This window comes from Prionailurus bengalensis, chromosome E1 (genome assembly GCF_016509475.1).
Source record: "Prionailurus bengalensis isolate Pbe53 chromosome E1, Fcat_Pben_1.1_paternal_pri, whole genome shotgun sequence".
NCBI classification, from domain to species: Eukaryota; Metazoa; Chordata; class Mammalia; order Carnivora; family Felidae; genus Prionailurus; species Prionailurus bengalensis.
Genome location: NC_057347.1, coordinates 475,591 through 493,330, shown reverse-complemented (window position 1 = coordinate 493,330; position 17,740 = coordinate 475,591). Strand labels below are relative to the sequence as shown.

Sequence of the window (17,740 nt, the reverse complement as noted above, 5' to 3'; positions counted from 1 at the left end):
CAGGGTGCGGACACCCCCACTGTGGCTGCAGGGCAGTGGAGTCTGTGCTCGACCCCAGCCCTCCTCCTTGGGGAGGCTTGAAGCCACATCGGCACCAGAGTGCAAAGCCCGGCCTTTTGTTCAGAGGGTGACTCAGGCCAAGGGGGTCTTGTGCCCTCCTGACCTGCAGAGTGGCGGGCCTGGGTCAGAGTGAGACGTCCGGGGTGGGGATGCCTAGGGACCCTGCAGCCCTGCACCCCCGGCCAGGGCTTCCTCTCCACCCCCTCCCAGCAGAGACACCTTGAGGCTGTAAAGAACACGCTCGTAAAAGGCCTGAAATCCACTTTTAATCGGGGCCCACAGGCAACCAACCGGGCTGAGGACCCGGGGCTGGGCGGGCGCAGGCCCAGGCCTCCCGCCGAAGGCGCTGACAGCTCAATTCCCGCCACAGGCCCTGCCAGCTCTCTGGCTGGGAGGGAAGAAATGACAGGTGCAGCTCGGCTGGGGGCCCTGAGCCACAGCCAGAGGGGGACAGGGCCCTGATGCTGCGGCGGCCAGCGGGAGGGGTGCAGGGAGGCGGGCAGGAGGGCGGGGGCCTCAGGGGTCCTCTGTGGCGGTGCCCGCGCCAGAAAGCAGGGCTCGCCTCTCCGTGTCCTCGCTGTCCGGGGTCCCTGCGGGAGGAAGGACGCTCAGCCAGCCCTCAAGGAGGCCCAGGCTCAGCTTCCGCTGGCAAAATGAACTCCAGATGCGACCCTTCCCCCAAACTTCAGTGCCGTCACCAGGGTCCTGGCCCCACTGCTTTCCCCGGTGATGGCAGGGCCTCCCGTGACCTCTCTGCCAACCCTCCAGTCTGTTCTCTTCTGCACGGTAAGACACCTCGGGGTCCATCTGTGGCAACCACACAGTGGCTCTGTCTCAGAGCTAAGGCCACGGGCCCTACAAGGCCCTCAATTGCCTGCTCTGGCCTCCTTTCTGCCACCTTTGTCCCCACCCCTGTCCCCTGTGTTCCTGCCCCAGCCACACTGGCCTCCTTGCCAGGCCTCAAACACATCAGCTACATTCCCACCTCGGGACCTTTGCACTGGCCGGTCCATCCTCCAGATAGCTGCAGGGCTCGCTGCCCCACCCCAACCCTTTGCTTCAGTGTCAGTGTCACCTGTGCAGTGGGGACCCTGACGACAACAGTTTCAACTTGCCCCACGTGTCTCTCTCTCTCCCCCACTCGCCTAGTTGGAGCTTCCCTGCGGCACTGACCACCCCGAACAGTCTCTCTCTTGTGCTTCCTGTCTGGCTCCACCTTCTAGAGCCTCAGCTGCACGAGGGCTTGGACTCCGTGTTTCCCCCCTACGTCTGGCACATAGCAGGGGCGTAATGAACGAATGAGCAAATTAAAAAACAAACAAATCAGCCGGCTCAGGGGGCGGCCAGCGCCGCTTGCCCCCCGGGAGCCCAGCCCCGCTCCTGGCGTAGGTGATCGGTGTGCAGTACAGGGTACCTGTGCCAGGCGCCCGGGCCCGGGCCTGGTCCCACTCCAGGCGCAGCGCCGTCAGCAAGAAGCAGCCCCCGCCCAGGGCAATGACAAATGCACAGCACAGGAAACTCTGCTGGAGGCTGAGGAAGGCCTGCAGGTAGGAGTCTGGGCGCCCGGCCCTCAGGGTGCTGGACACCTGCAGAGAGAGGCCGGCCTACAGGTAGGAGTCTGGGCGCCCGGCCCTCGGGGTGCTGGACACCTGCAGAGAGAGGCCGGCCTGCAGGTAGGAGTCTGGGCGCCCGGCTCTCGGGGTGCTGGACACCTGCAGAGAGAGGCCGGCCTGCAGGTAGGAGTCTGGGCGCCCGGCCCTCGGGGTGCTGGACACCCGCAGAGAGAGGCTGGCCTGCCGGCCTTGGTGGTTCCCCCCCCCACCGCCATGCCCACCGAGGAGCCACCCCTCCCCTCCACCACGCCCACCGAGAAGCCACTCCTCACCAGTCCAGTAAGGTAAGGGCTGCTGGCGTCCCCCAGGATGTGGCCCACTGTGATCTGCAAAGCCTCTGCTGTCCCCCGGCACCTGGGCACCACCACGGACTGCAAAACACAGGACACCGGGGCAGCCCCCAAGCAAGGGCAGAGTGTGAGTGCCTCTGGTCCACCCCCCCCCCCCCCGCCCCGCCAAGGACCTGCCTGGAGGGCAGCTGGGCTGGCCGAGCGAGTGGGAAGGAAGGGGGTCAGCAAAGCCCCAGCACTAGGACGTCAGGCCCCTCCGAGGGATGGGGGCGCCGAGGCCCCTGATGAGGCCTGCTCTCGAGGGTTTGTTCTTGGATGGGGCAGGGACCAGGCCTGGCTCTGACTCGTGGTGACGGGGCCGGGGCGTCCCAGCTCAGGGCCCAGGAGGCGGGCCTGCCTGGCCGGGAGAGGACGCACGGCCGGGTGTCTGTGTGCGTGGGCGCTGGGCTCAGTGGCACCAAGGGCTCAGCCCCTCTCTCGGGAAGTTCGAGCCCCGCTGGGTGGACACACAGTGGCACACAGCGTGGCTGGAGAGACCCCCGCGACTCCATGGAGGGAGGTGGGGGGTTAAGAGCGTGAATTCCGAAGTCAGGAATGTCTGGGTTCCAATCCCACTCGCTGGCTGTGTGCCTTCAGGCAAGTCACTGTGCCTTTCTGTGCCTCAGTCTCCCCATCGCCACACGGGGATGATAACTGTAGCTGCTGGAGGGATGTGCTCGTGGCCATTCTTCCTCTGGTACCGGGAGGCTTCGTGGGGATGTCAGACCGAAATAGTGCCCTTTGGCCCCAGGTGGCAGAGGGTTTCCAGACACTTGAAGGTGGTGTGGCCTCTGCCTGCCAGGCCCTCCCCGCTCAGGTCCAGCTGGAGCATCTCCACCGGTCCCTCGGGACTGAGCTCCCAGAGGTCAGAGGCCTGCCCTGAGCTCCCACAGCCCCCGAGCGCACCCCTAACTGAACACACAGCCCCCACGCTGGAAGGTTCCCCCTTCGTCCCCCCCAACACACACCCCTACGTCGTCTGGACGGCAAAGCCCCTGTCGGAGTTCTCTGGAGGTTCCTGGATTACAGCAGGGTGCCAGGCCCAGAGCAGACTACGCGAAAGTCTGCCAAGCAAACGAGTCCGGTAGAACCATCTGGAAGACCAGTCCCAGGACAAACCCAGCCAGAAGCCAGGGTGGCAGCAGGGGAGGGGAGGGGAGGGGAGGAGCAGGAGGAGGGGTCCAAGCAGAGGCCAGGCGGTCACACAGTCCTAAAGGGGAGCTCCCCACCCCAGAGCCCCATCCCCGACACCTAGCGGAGGATAACAATTAGCATTTATTGAGTGCCTCGTGCATGCATTTTATGCATCTCATGTATACATTTTACAGATCCACTCAACCACCCCACGAGCGAGGTGTGATCGTCATCCACGGGTCCCAGATGAGGAAACTCTCCGCAGGAAGGGAAGTGACCTGTCCGCGGTCACCCAGCCAGGAAACAGCAGGACAGGCATTTGAGCCTCCGGGATCTGACCTTTGACCACTTGGCTGTTAGGAGCAGGGAGAAGCCTGTCCAGCAGTGTCTGCTATGGGACACTTGGAAACGCGGAGGGACGAGGAGGGCAAGCTCACGCAGCCCTGCACGTGGGCAACTGGCAGAGAGAGCAGGGAAGGGCGTCCCAGGCGGGGAACAGAGTGAGCAGAGGTGTGAGGCAGGGGCCCAGCGCCTGGAGCCACAGGACGGGCAGGCAGGGCCAGGCAGCAGGAGTGGGTGACAACCGGCTGCCCCCGGTCACTGACACTGACACTCTGTCCAGGTGGCGAGAGAGGCTGAACCTCTAACCCTGACTGGGACCTGCCGACGGGCCAGAGAAGGAGCTGACCGTGGCTTTGCACCTTCAGGGAGTGCTTCCCCCTTGCCTGTAATTATGTGATTACCCACGGGTGGCTCTGGGGGGACAAGCAGGTGACTCCTAGAGGGTGGGCCCCGCATGTCTGGAAAAGTCCTTGCCAGCTGCTTGGACCCTCAGAGTAAGGTCCAGACAGCTGGTCCTTCCCACACCCCCCAGGAGCTCCTGGGCCCAGACCAAGACAGGTCGGTCCCCTGCCCGTTCTGGGTCCTGCTGCCTCCATGTGGGGGGGCCAAAGCTGGCCCTGCCCACAGCTGGAGAGCCCAGCAGGTAATTTTAGACGTTACAGGCTTTGGCTTCCTAAAAGTGCTCACTCTATTCTGAGACAAAGCGCCTCTGTTTCTGACTTTCCCTTCTCAGAAGAGCTGTTCCCTTTCCAGCCTGGGACATAACCAGCATCGGCCAAGGGCCCACAGAAAGTCCGAGCGGCAACCATCAGGTGCAAACTCCCTGGCAGCCTGCCTCCTGCATCCCCCCTCAGCCCTCACCCCAGACTCACGGGGGAGGGTGAGACAGACGGGTGGGCAGAGCAGGGAAGCATTGAGACAAGGGCCCAGAAGAACAGGAGGGAGATAACCCTCGAGGGGGTGGGAGAAATCTGCTGAGGAGGTGGGGGGTGCGCCTGGTGGCTGGGTTCCAGGACCACAGAGGAAGAGGCGGGGAGTTCCATTTCTGCTTGACTCCCTGCTGCCAGGGGCAGGTACCCCCGTGGGGCCCACACGGACAGGAGGCTGGGAGGGAGCTGGAGGTGCCATCAGCAGGGGGAGCTCAGCCTGGGGACGGGGGCGGACACAGGCTGGGCAGACCAGATCCAGGGGAGCAGGACCCTCTGGGCAGGGCGGGGGTGCTGGAGGCGTGTCTGGGGCCAGGGGGTGAGCTTCCCGTCCAGGGGCTTGGGATCAAGGGACCGACTGTGCCAGTCAGAGTCCCGCAGGGGTTCACAGCCTGGGGAGTCGGGCACGTTGGACCAGTGTTCTCCCAGGGTTCTCTGAGGAGCCTATGGGCACCACGGGGGGCGTCCGTTAGAAAGGCACAGCCTGGACCCCAGCATGGACCCACTGAACCAGACTCTGAGGACAAAACGTCCCCCACACCTGGTTCTCACGCTCACTGAGGTCTGAGAGCCCCTGGACCACACAGCTGCTGAGGTGTCTTCCCCGGCCTCTGGGTTGTCGTGTAGATAAGAGGGTCAGAGAGAGCACCGTCCCTCAGCGGGACTGACGTGGGGCCGGGGAGCCCACACTGACCCCCAGGAACAGGCAGGTGCGGGATGCCAGCAGAGATACGGGCCTCCTCGGTCCCGGTCCCCGGGGCCTCCTTGGGCCTCAGGAGCCAGCACCTGCCAGCAGATGGGACCTCCGTGCTCTCCCTGCCCAGAGCTCACCCCGCTGGGTCTGGACCCGTCTCCACCACCCTGCCCTGCCTGCCCCTGGGGGTGCTCCTGTCTCACCTCTGGAAAAGCATCAGCAGCTTCCAGCTACCTTCCAGCTCCCTCCCTGCCTCCCTCCCTGCCTTCTCCCCTGCCGTTCCCCCTGCCTCTGTCCCTCCCTCCCACCCCCCCACCTCCCTCCCCTCTTCCCTGCCCTCCAGCCCCTGTCACCACCCATGCCCACGCCTTGCTACACGCACCCTGTCACTCACAGCCTACTCCCCACCTGCACGTGGCCCAAGACCACTCCCTCCCGGAGCCCCTACTTTCCCTGTCGGGGACTGCGCTCCAAAGTCAGCAAAGTTGGCCCAGCTTTGGCCACTGACTGTCTAACGTCAATCCTTCACTAAGGGTTTCAGGAAGGTGGGAAGCAGGGAAGGGGGCCAGGAAAGTCTCCTGGGGTGCCGAGACTTGCTAAGCTTTGGGGCCGGAGGTCTCCAAGCCAGGGGAGGAACAGAGGGAGCCCCAGGCCACACCTAGCACAGCCCCCAGGGCAGCCCCAGCCGGCTCCCAGCAGAGCCCCAGCTGGGTCAAACCACGGCTGGCTGGCCCTGTCGCCCCTCCCCTGCCCCCAACACACACACACACACACACACACACACACACAGTGCCACAAAGAGCCTGGCTCGGCCAGGTTAATCATTCCTGCAAACACAGACACTGGGGTGCCCCGGGCACGGCCCTCACACATCTGCGGCTGCCATGTGGAAAGGGACAGTGCCCTGGGGGGCGGGTTTCAGCTCCACCCGAACGCCCAGATGTCGGGGTGGGGGGTAGTCAGGCTCCCGGTGCCTGAAAGTGGGCCACCCCCCGAAGAAGACATTTACGAGGGCTTAGCCGCCTCTGCCCCGCTCTGCCTGCCAGGCCGGACAAGGAGACTGAGGCCCAGGGCCGTTCATCCTCTCTGTGGCCGAGTCTGGGCTGGAGGGAGGGGCAGAAATGACCACCAGCCCTGCAGCTGATCCGCCCCGGGAGTCAAAGGGCAGCACGGGCTACACCTGCCGAGCCTGGGCCGTGGCGGGGGTGCAGACCATCTAGGCCATGTGTGAGCAGGCCTCGTGGGCTCGTTAAGTGATCGTGCCTCCCCACAGCCCCCTCGAAGTCGCGTGGAGGGCACAGGACTCGAGAAGGCGGAGAGGGCTCTGTGGAGCCCCGGCCAGCATCCTGCCAGAGCTTCCCTCGGTCGCTTCGTTCGCCCTCACAGGAACCACGAGTATTTCAGAGTTTTTCACCCCACTGTGCACACAGGGAAACTGAGGCTCGGACACACGGAATGACTTGCCCATGACACACACAGCTAGTAAGCGGCAGGAGTGGGGCTGAAAGCTAGGCGTCTCCTGCGTCCAGGACCAGGCCCGGCACCTGGTCACCACAGGACAGCTGTCAACCTGTCGCCAGGCTCCTGGGCTCCCCTGTGCACGGTGTCGGACTATGCCAGGCTTTCAGGGGGCAGGAGGGCTCGTAGGGGTCCCCAGGTCTGGGTCCCACAAGGGCACAGCTCACCAGTGTTCCAAGTGCTCTCATGATGGCTCCCGGAGGGAGGCAGGGAGGCTGGGCGGAGAGTGTGAGGCTCAGGGACGGCCACGCTGGACTCTGGACATAGTGGAGTCACGTGGTCGGGCCTCACTTTAGCCTGAGCCGGCCCCTGGCCTCGCAGACCGTGACATGGGAGCCGAGGCAGCCTGGACCCACCTGGCTTGTGGCTGTAACCCTGAAGTCCCACATCCCCGTCCACACACCCAGAGCCTGCTTGTGGACAAGTACAGTCAAGAAAGAGGGAGGGGAGGCGTCAAAAAAGCCTAGGCCCCTGTCCTGGCTCGGTGCCTCTGCATGCTGGGCAACTTTGGCCCGGGTGCCTGCCTCCTCTGAGCCTCCGTTGGCTCATCTGCAAAATGCAGCCAATGGTCGAAGGATATGTTTGAGAGTGTCAGGAAGGCCCCATCCAAGGAAACTGTCCAATGACTTCAGTCCCCCGCCCCATGGTCTCTGAAGCCCCTCCCAGCTTCCAGGCCACCGGACAGCAGAGACCCAGCCCCACACCTACCAGCAGGATGTCGGCAACCACCGCCCAGTTGCAGGACAGAAGCAGCTCCCCGAGGGCCAGGAGCACCTGTGGACAAGGACCCTGGTCACCGACCCTCCCTGCCTGGTCTCTTCCTGCCTGCAGAGAGAGACCGAGGCGGCACAGAGAAGGGCGCCATCAGATCTGCTGGGGGAGGCGAGGCCTGAGCTGCGTCTTCGGTTCTAGCAGCCTCCAGGGTGGGCAGACATTCCCGTCTGGGCGGGCTGGCGGCCATGACCCAGAGGAGAGCGCCAGGCCCCGGGCCTGGGAACAGCCTGCTCCCTGATGGACGGCCCCCAGGCCCAGCTGCTGAGGTCCCCCATGGGGCCCCAGGAAGAGCCAGCCAGGACTTCTGGGCCACTTGAAAGCTGGGAAAACAGACTGGAGAGGAGAGAGGCCCAGGGACTGAATAGTTTGCTCACCCCTCCTGTGTTCCCCTAAGGCCTGCATACGCTGATAAGGTACACACAGTGGGCCAGCCCACCTGCCTGGCCCGGGCACCCCATCTACAGCCCCTCCCAGGCTACCTCCTTCCCAGGCCCCTCGAGCAGCACAGGGGAGGCCAGCAAGGCCGAGAGCCGGGGGCAGGGCCAATGTTTCCCAGAGGTCACCGGCTGGCCCAGGGCAAAGCCAGCCTGGAGCGTGACTCCTGGGCCCTGGCCAGCGGCCCACCCCCTTCCCCGATACCTGTGGGGCTGGTTTAACTCTGTGTGCCCCCCTCCCTGCCCCACTGTCTGCCGGGGACCAGGGGCCACTGTGGGCCTGCCCCACCCAGCAACCTGAGTCCCTGCCTCTGCAGAGGATTGGGACAATCCTCATTCCCCTTGCTCAGGAAGAGTTTAATGAAGCGGCAAGAAGGGGAAAAAAGGCATTTCTCAGAGCTTCCAGGAGCTTATGCTGGAGTGGAATTAGTCATTCCTGGAGTCACGGGGCTGTGCTGGGGCGGCCCAGGCTCTGGTCCCCAAAGGCCCGTGACACTCAGGGCAGAGGAAGTGAGGGAGCCCGGTCACCTGCCACGTACCGGGCGCGTCCGCTCTCGCGACATCCACCCACGCCCTCAGCCACTTCGTGTGGCCCGTCCCCAGGCCCGCCTCACACATCAAGCCTCCTGCAGGTGAACCCCTCACCCCTGCGCCGGCCCTGTGCAGGTCGAGGCTGGCAGAGGAAGTCGGAGGAAAGGCCAGGATGGGGAGGGCCTGGGGGGAGGTGGCGCTGAGAGCAGGGGGGAGGCAGGATCTGCGGAGGAGCCCCCCAGGGAGGCAAGAAGCTGGGCTGCACCCACCGCCTGGCCTGGCCTCCACCCCAGCCTGGGGAGCTGTGCGGGCGGAGCAGATCCCCCCCCCCCGCCACCCCCCCCCCCCCCCCCCCCGCTGGGCCTGGGGCTGGGCCTGGTGGGAATCAGGAAGTCCCCGGGGGCGGGTCCGGGCCGCAGACCCGCATTCCAGCCTGACAGTCTTGCCAACCCGGCCTGTGGGGCCACATGAAAGCCCAGGGCGCTCTCACGCCCTCCCCTCTGCTTCTCGGTCTGGGCCTCCGCCTGGGCGGCAGTGCCCTCCTCACATCCTGCACCACGGCCGGCCGGCCGGCCGTGTCTCTCCCCTGCTGCCCCACAGCCACACGACACACGGAAATACATTCTCCTTCCTCCGGCTGCGGCAGGGTGGATCCCGACCCCAAAATAGAGCCCGCAGAGGGAGGCCGCGGCCACAGGCCGCCCCGGGATGCCAGGTTTCCTGAGACACACCTGGAAATCCTCGAGGGGCGAAGGCCGGGCCGGGAGAGGCTGGCTTCTTCCTCACCCTGTAATTACCCGGCCTCCCCAGCCTCCAGGAGGGCCGGCCCGCCCTGCCCCACCCTGTCCTGCCCGGCCACCCCAGAGGTCACCGCCCTCTGGGCCTGGGTCTCCCCGGTACCACGTGGTGAGGGCCCAGGTGCCTCCGGCACCCCCGGCCTGTGCTTCTGTGTCCCCAGCAGGCTGAGTGCAAACTCAGAGCTCAGAGGCTCCCGTGATTACATCAGACCCCGGCTCCACAGGTCAACAACCAGCCCGAAAGGGCCCTGGTTCGAGGCCAAGCCAGCAGGAGGAGGCGCCGGCCATTCAGAGCCCTGCTCCGTGGGCGCCCCAGCCCTGCAGCCCCAGACACCACCCAGACACCCTCCTGTGCCTCTCAGCGGGCCGAGTCCCCCAGCTCGAGCTGGTTCTCTCCTCTGGCCCCTGTCACCCAGCGTGGCCGAGCCAGCAGGACAGGCCCCAGCATAGACCGGCCCCCAGCAGCTCCCTCTCCTCTGGAAAAGCCTGCTGTACCCTGTCACTCGAGCAGGACACGGGGCCATGGGGCTCCTGCATCCTCAATGCCCCTCAGCCCTGCCCAGTCCTCCCGTCCTCTCCTCCTCAGCAGTTTCCCAGGCCCCACCATCCCTCCCAACGCCAGCCCTGGAGGGGACTTCCAAAAGGGAAATCGGACCCTGCCCTCGTCCCCTTTGCGCCTGTGCTGGCTTCCCTGCACGCTGACTTAGTTCCTCGGGAGAGAGGGCCTGGGAACGCTGCCCGGAGCCTGAGAAACCAGGAGCCCCTCGGCCTCTGGCCGCTTCCATTTCAGACTCAGGAGGATTTCCCCCTCGAGCTGGGGCAGCGGTGGTGAATATCCCCAGCCTTAGTCACCCCGGTCAGAGACGCACGCGCACGCTGTGACACGTGCACACGCACTCACATACACAGACCCACACACGTGCACGCTTACATAGACGCTCGTAACCTGGGACACACACACACACTCACCACAAGTACACGCATGTGCCGCGAGCAGGGATGACTCTGGAGGCGACACCACGTGCGGTAAAAGCACCCGCCGAACAGTGGCCTACGCGCTGGGACAGGCGTGCCGGGGTGAACGAGCACGCACACCTGTGTCCTTGTGGCCTCCCAACACGGACAGCAAGTTGCGCGCACACATGTGCACGTGCACACAGGCACGCCGACACCCCCCTGCTCATGCACACACGCGCACGTGGACGTGCACACACAGGTGGGCTTGGGGAAGGAGACAGTGAGGACGGAACAGCAGCCCCGTGGCAGGGAGGGCCGGTTACTGGGCTCTGAGACGCGAAGACTGGATTCTGGGCCTCGCCAGAAAGGGAAGGGAGGAATCCCCATGGGCTCAGAGGCCCAGGGCAGAGCCCAGACGCCATGCTGCCCTTTCTCGGATCAACTCCGTCCGTGCCCAGTGAGCCTGAGCCGGTCGGGACAGGCCCTGGGCACAGACGGGCCTCCAGCAAGCTGCCACGCCGCTGGCACACGTCGCCCCTGGGCCTGCCAACTGGTAATTGCAGGGACTGGCTTCGGGCACGAGGGCACCACTCGGCTCCCCAGGGCTCGCCGCAGCCCAGCAGGCAGGTGAGGCCTCGGAGCTCCGACATCCTCCGGGGTGATTCGGCAGACCGTGGCCTCCCCGGGTGGACGCTGCTTCCCACCCACCAGGAGACGCCTGCTGGGTCCAGGGACGCGTGGCCCTGAGGGGAAGGGCAGGTGGGCCTCCCCCGGGGGCGCTGGTTACTCCAGCAAAAGGTGCGAGGGGAAAAGGGGAGAGCCCCCAGAACCGGGGTGTCTGCCCAGCACATCTGGCCCCCGCAGGGGCCAGAGAGCAGGCGGCATGGCCACCCCAGAATCCTTAGCTGCCCCTGACCACAGCCATGGTGGGCACACATCCTTGCTGTCCCTGCCCGCCTCCTTGTGGGCCCCCGCCATGGGCGGTGGTGGGGCAGACACGTCTAACCCTGGTCCTTGCTCAGGAATCTTCAAGGCTGGGGAGGGTGGCGTCCACTCCCGGATGTGAAGGCCTTGGTGACAGGAAAGCTGGCTCTCATGGGGCCAGATGATCTAGTTTGGGCTGGAAGGGGCCTTAAACATCATCTGGGGCAACTTCTGTGTAAAGACAGAGAGGGTCAGGCTGTGTCACAGACTTTCCTTCCTCCCAAAAGTAAAAAGTAATAACTCAGAAAAAAGTTGTTCTTCCTCAAAGAAAAGAACAAAACCTAAGGAGATCAATGTTCCATACCGGCAGCCAAGGGAAGATGCAGACAATCTGGAGCAGAGTATGGAACTTCTCACCTCACCACCCCCCACAAGCCCCCGTATCTAGAGGAAAGTCAGCTGAGTAGGGGTCCCTTGTTCCCGCTCCTGAGAACCAGAGGGGAAGATGCTGGGAGAATCGGGGGAAAGTGGAGAAAAGCAAACAATGACCCAGTTCTGCTTCCGCTCGAGGCCAATAAGTTAAGTAGAAGGATGGCCACGCACATGAGGGAGACTCTCCGCACGCCCAGAGGACGGCCAGCCCAGGGGGGCTCACGACGTCTCCTCGCCGCCTGGCAGAGCCCTGCAAGCCTCTCGGGTGACAGAAAACCCAAAGCACAGGCTTCAGGCTGTAGCCCCTTTGAGGGGAGAATGTCCCCAGGGAAGGCTGGAGAGCCAGGGCAGAACCACCACGCGGGGGCAGGGCAAGTTCGGCACAGAAGGAACGAGAGGGAACGAGACGGATCGACAGACCTGGCTAGCGCCTTCCCAGCCCACACGCTTGAAGGCATGAGCTGCTGGATGAAAGGGGCCCACGCAGCAAGCAACAGCGGCGAGGGGCCGAGGTCCTCAGCCCGCGACGCCCCCGCATCCGAGTGAAGCCAACAAGCACTCGGTGAGCTGGGGGTGGGTCCCTGCCCGGTCGGGCCTTCAGATGAAACCACGGACCCGGCCAACACCTACCGCGGCCTGTGGAGGACCCAGCTGGGCCAGACCGTACACGTGTGTTATCTTGAACTACTACGTTTGGGGATGATTTGCTTCAATTCACGACACAGGATAACTAATACACTGGTTGAGCCGTGAATTTCAAGAATAAATAATGAAATCTCCAGGCATCCAGGTGGAAACAGTGAGTCGGCATTCAGGGCTTTTTTGAACGTGAGGCAAACTTTATTCTCCACGGCAATATTTGTGGCCAAAAGACAACAGAGCAAACGCAAAGCTACAGGGAAGTAACACGTGACCCGAGAGTCTTAGACCCAGTTAGATGATGTTCAGGTGAAGAATCAAAGGGAAGATGGCCCCACAGATGGGCGGACAGAAGACACACGATCTCTCTAGGCACAAATTACTTGACCCCAGAAACCACCCAGGTAGGGGCTGAACCCGAACAAAGACCAGGAACGGAGGGTCCCCGTGAACAGACGGTTGGTGGGTGCTGAGCCCATCCCATCTGGGACCCCTCCCAGACGACGGTGAGGGTCACGCTTGGACAGCAGGCTGTGGGGGGTGTAACTCCAGCAAAAGTGAAAAGTCACACACGCCAGGAGCCTGGGGAGAGAAGAAGGGGGCGTACGAGAAGGTAGGGGCTCCCTTCCACGGTCGGATTCACCAGTAAGTCCAAAATCTTAAAATCGATGTGAACTTAAACAATCACTTCAAGTTCTTCAGGTAAATTCATATAAACGTATTAGACATATTGTAGGATTCCATTTATAGGAAATATCCAGAATGAACAAATGTATAAAGACAGGAAGTAGATTAGTGGTTACCCACGGCTGGCCTGGGGGCAGGTTGGGGGCAAATGGGAGAGACTGATGAACAGACATAAAAATTCTTTTTGGGGTGATGAAAATGTTCCAATATTGATAGCGACGATTGTGCAGTTCTGAATATACAAAAGGCCAATGAAGTGTACATTTTGAAGGGGCGACTGGCACATCTCAATCCACCTGGTTTTAAAATTATATGACTATGGGGCACCTGGCTGGTCAGTGGGTTAAGCGTCCAACTTCGACTCAGGTCATGATCTCGCGGGTTCGTGAGTTCAAGCCCCGTGTCGGGCTCCGTGCTGACAGCTCAGAGCCCGGAACCTGCTTCAGATTCTGTGTCTCCCTCTCTCTCTCTGCCCCTCCCCCGCTCATGCTCTGTCTCTCTCCCTCAAAAATAAATAAACATTAAGAAATTTTTTTAAATAAATAAATAAAAGTAAAACAAAATAAAATTACATGACTATATGGCCTCAGTTTAATAAGAATATTTCTAGAAACATAAATGGGTGTACATATATAGAGAGACACACATGGAATGATCGTCACCTGATTAGATAACCAAAGCAGCAGGAAGTACTTAGAGTCCAGCCGTGGTTCCCACCCCCCACCCCCCACCCCCGCTCCGTCCACACACACCCCTGGCCCACCCCTCTCTGCCTCGCGGCTCTGCCCGACTGCCAACACTTCTCTCCTGAGCTTCAGACTCAGATCGCAACGTCTCCAGCTGACGTCCTAGGAGGCATCTTGAGTTTAACATGTCTAAAATCAAATTCCTAACCCACCAGTCCGAAACAAGGCCGCACCTCCCTCAGTCTCCCGGGTCAGTGAATGGCAGCTCGGCCTCTGGTGACTGGAAGAAACCCGGGGTCATTCCTGCTCCTCCCGCCCCTGCCCTGATACCGACCCACCAGGAAATCCTGTTGGTTCCACTTCCAAAACATACCGAGAATCTGACCACTTCTCCACTCGCCCCGCCCCACCCTGGTCCCAGCCAAACCAGCCCGTGCCCTTCTTAGGAAGCCTCCTAACCGGTTTCCCTGTTTCTGTGTCCTTTCTTATCCTTTCACAACACGACAGCCAGAGAGACCCCGTTCAACCACGAGGAAGATGGTGGCAAAGTGGCCCCCACATCCTCGTGCATCTCGACACCCACACCTTGCACGGCCACGGCGAACCCGGTTGGCCCGTACCTCGCTCTGGCGGGCAAGATAGGGCAGCGGGGCCGCTCCTGACCTGGGCCTCGGGAGACTTGGCCGCCTCCCCCTTGTGCCTTCCTGGAGGCTGGCGTGAGGACCCAGGAATAGACGGATGTGAGGAGGCCAGTGTGGACACCCCGTCTGCCGGGTGCAGGCTGCCACGTGAGTGGGCGCAGGCAGGACCCGCCAACCCGCTGAATCGTAAGAAACAATAAATCATCGTTGTTTGGGATGATTTGTTACACAGCAGCAGGTAACTGATACAAAGCCACGAGTCGGATCATCTCACACCTGTGCCAGAGGGCCTGAGGGATTTCCCACTTGGCTCAGGCTGGAGGCCAAGGTCTTACGCGGATAGGGCTCTACGCAGCCTGTACCCACGGGGGTCGCCTCTGATCTCGCGTCCCGTGCTCCTCCCCGGCTGGCCTGGCTCCGCCATGTTGGCCCAAACACACCAGCCATGCCTCCCGCTGGGCGTTTGCACTGGCTGCTGCCCCCGCATCAGGCTTCCCCTCACTGCACCTCGTGTCCACCCGGCTCCTTCCCTCACCACGTCTCAGCAAGGCCTCGCTGACCACCTGGCCCTGCCCCGGCCCCTCCTCGTGTCGCTTTCCCTGCTCTGTTATTCTCCCCACCTAACGTATCGTTTATCTTGCAGGGTTCGTATATCACACGCATCTCCTGCCTGATCTGTTCAACGGTGGATCCTCGGAGTCTGAAACGGTGCCGGCACACAGGAGGAGCTCAGGAAGGAGGAGCTCGGGTGACAGGAGGAGTCACCGTGAGGTGACTGAAGGTCTCTGCCCGTTCTGGCTGGGACCCGCTTCCCAGCAGCCTTGCGCCTCGGAGCCCAGCAGGGCTTTAAGGGTGAAACCCCCACCCCAGGGTTTCTCGCCTGAGCGGCCAGAAGAACAGGGCAGACCGGGGGACCCCGGGTGGCCCACACCTGCGGGGCTTCGTGGCTGCGTGCCCGGACCCCTCCCCCATGGCTGGTGGTCAACGGGACCCAGAGCACAGTGGGGGAGGAGCCCAAAACAGCCGCTGTGGTATCCCCACGTGCTTTCTCAAAAGCCCCAGAAAAGACCGAATCCCCCCCGAATTCTGAGCAAGCAGTTGTGACTGGAGCAAAGAACCCAAAGTAGGAAAGATGATGCTGTGTAACTGTCGAGGGTAGGGCACACACAGCAACACGGCGTCACCTGGCTCTCTCTGGACGCTAGTCCTCGGGGGCCGGCCACCATGTTGTGAGGAAGCCCCGGCCACGTGGAGAGGCCACGGGCAGCCGGTCCGGCCACCAGCTGCAGCCGAGGCTCAGCCGACGGCCGGCATCCAGCACCCCATCCTGACCAATTACCCTCAAGCAGAAGAGACAAGTTATCCCCAGTCCCAACCTGCCCAAACTGCAAATTCATGAGCAAAATGAGTATTTTTGTTGCTCGAAACCGCTGAGTGTCATCACATTCCCCTAGTAACCAGAACAGGCACAAAAGAAGGCTCCTCGGTGAAACCAAGAGGCCAGCTCTAGGCCCCGCGTCACAGAGAATCGGGGCTCGGCCAGGCCAGGGTCTCACCCCGGCTCACACAGCAAGTGCAGAAGCAGAAACAACATCCAGACCTCCCTGATGCCTCGAGGCTCGATGCCTGCCCACTCCCCTCCCCTGACCCCGCCCCTCCATCGGGACCCCCCTCCCCCCGGGGATGTCCTCCGGCCACGGGGCCGGCAGTGCTGGAGCCCCCGCCTTGGGCTCGGTCCGGTCCGTCGGCTGAGTACCAGACCTTCTCCTCTGAAGGGCAGTGACTCTGGGAAGGAGGCCAAGGAAGGGGGTGTGTGCCAAGCCCTGCTGTGCGTGTCTGGATCCTAATTAACAGCTGAGAAGCCCACTTCCCCTGCCAAGGACCCGGAAGGAGGGAGGGATGGAACCCTCGGTGCCTGCAGGTGGGTGTCCAGCAGCAGGGGTCCCCAGGGAAGGCCCCGGACCAGACGCCATAAGGTCAGGAAACCTCACCGCCATGAAACACACGGCACAGGCTGGTCCCAGCCTCAGGCGATGCGGGGTGGCACAAAGTGCCGCCCCGATCCCTCTCCGCTGAGCTACACTCAGCGCGTGTGCAGACGCACGTGTGCATACACGTCCGCACGGTCATCCGCTGCCCTGAGACACGTGGACGTGCACATTCACTCACAGACCCATATGCGAAACGGCACACGCAGACACGTCCCCACACATCGTGCGCGTCCAGGGAAGACACACATCTGGGCTCGTACAGAATGAACACGCGTCCATGCACGTCCAGGCCGAACACACGTACGCGCAACCAATGCACAGACCGATCGTGAAGGTGCCCGGAGATGCACACACGGAAGCACAAGCGTCCACACCCGTATTCACAGACCCGCATACATCCACCCCGAAAAGCACACTCACATGGGCACACACACCCGCATTTCCACGTGCCCTTCCCAGGAAGTCAGACTGGTCTCCCTGGATGGCAGAGGTGGTGCAGGAAGAACCAATGTGGTTTCTGGGATCTGAGAAAGTGAAGGGACACACAGCCAGTTGGAGCAGACACAGTGACTCCGGATTTTGAACAGAAGTCAATTCCTCAGTCGCCTTTGGACATCGTTTCGCTGTTGTTGTTTTAATGTTTACTCATTTTTGAGAGAGAGAGAGAGAGAGCACAAGCAGGGGAGGGGCAGAGAGAGAGAGGGAGACACAGAATCCGAAGCAGCTCCAGGCTCCGAGCTGTCGGCACAGAGCCCGACGCAGGGCTCGAACTCACAGACCATGAGATCGTGACCTGAGCCGAAGTCGGACGCTTAACCCACTGAGCCCCCCAGGCGTCCCTTGGACATCGTTTCAGACGCCGACCCTGTAACGTCCCCCAAACCTGATGATGCTCCTGCATGGTGAGCCGCAGCCATCTCCCACCCGTTAAGGTTTTAGGGGTGACGTCGTGTCCCGTGGCCCCAGACTCCATGTCTAACTCCCCACAGCCCCCTCCCCCAGGATGCCGGCCTGCTGTCACCACACCCTCCCCAAATCCACAGCTCCTGGCCAGGGTCCTCTCCCTGGTGGTGGCCGCACAGGCTGGTGTCTCAGAGGCCTCCGCACCCCCTCCTTCTCTCGCACCCCGCGTGGACTCATCGGGAAATTCCTCCGAGATGTACCTGGGATCCACCCGCTTCTTCCGCCTCCAGGGCAGCGGCACGAGCCCACACCCCGCGTCACCTGGATGGGGGCAGGGGTCTAGCCCCACCCACGCCTATGACCACAGAAGCCGGACTGATTCCACCGAACATGGTCCGATAACAGAAGAACAATAGAGAAAATCAATACAACAAAGCTGGCGGCAAAATGGATGAGGCTTTCATGACACCGACCAGGAGGAAAGCACAGAACACTCGGGTCCCCAAAACCAGCAATGGAAGAGGCACGTCCCGCCAACCTCAGGGAGCCGAGAGGGGAAAAGGGAATATACCAGGCACAACTATACCCCAACAAACCAGACACCTAGACAAAGGCACAGGTTCTCGGAAAGCCGCCAACTATCAAAAATGACATAAAAGGAAATCAAAAGCCTTAACTGATCTATAACAAGTAAATATTGAGTCAGTGATCAGAAAACTTCCCACAAC

The 17,740-nt window shown here is 62.2% G+C and overlaps 1 protein-coding gene across 2 annotated transcripts in view; it reads right to left on the bottom strand.

The window, feature by feature from the left end:
- Nucleotides 1-306: 306 nt before the first annotated feature.
- The window catches only part of SPNS3 (sphingolipid transporter 3 (putative)), a 35,436-nt gene continuing 18,002 nt past the window's right edge, over nt 307-17,740 (bottom strand). For both annotated transcript variants that reach the window (XM_043582712.1, XM_043582713.1), the window contains 4 exons: nt 7,325-7,390; nt 1,946-2,044; nt 1,475-1,646; nt 307-650 (listed from right to left, as the gene is read on the bottom strand). In XM_043582712.1, coding sequence (XP_043438647.1) covers nt 577-650; nt 1,475-1,646; nt 1,946-2,044; nt 7,325-7,390 — 411 coding nt within the window. In that variant the 3' untranslated portion in view covers nt 307-576. The remainder of the gene's footprint in view (nt 651-1,474; nt 1,647-1,945; nt 2,045-7,324; nt 7,391-17,740) is intronic.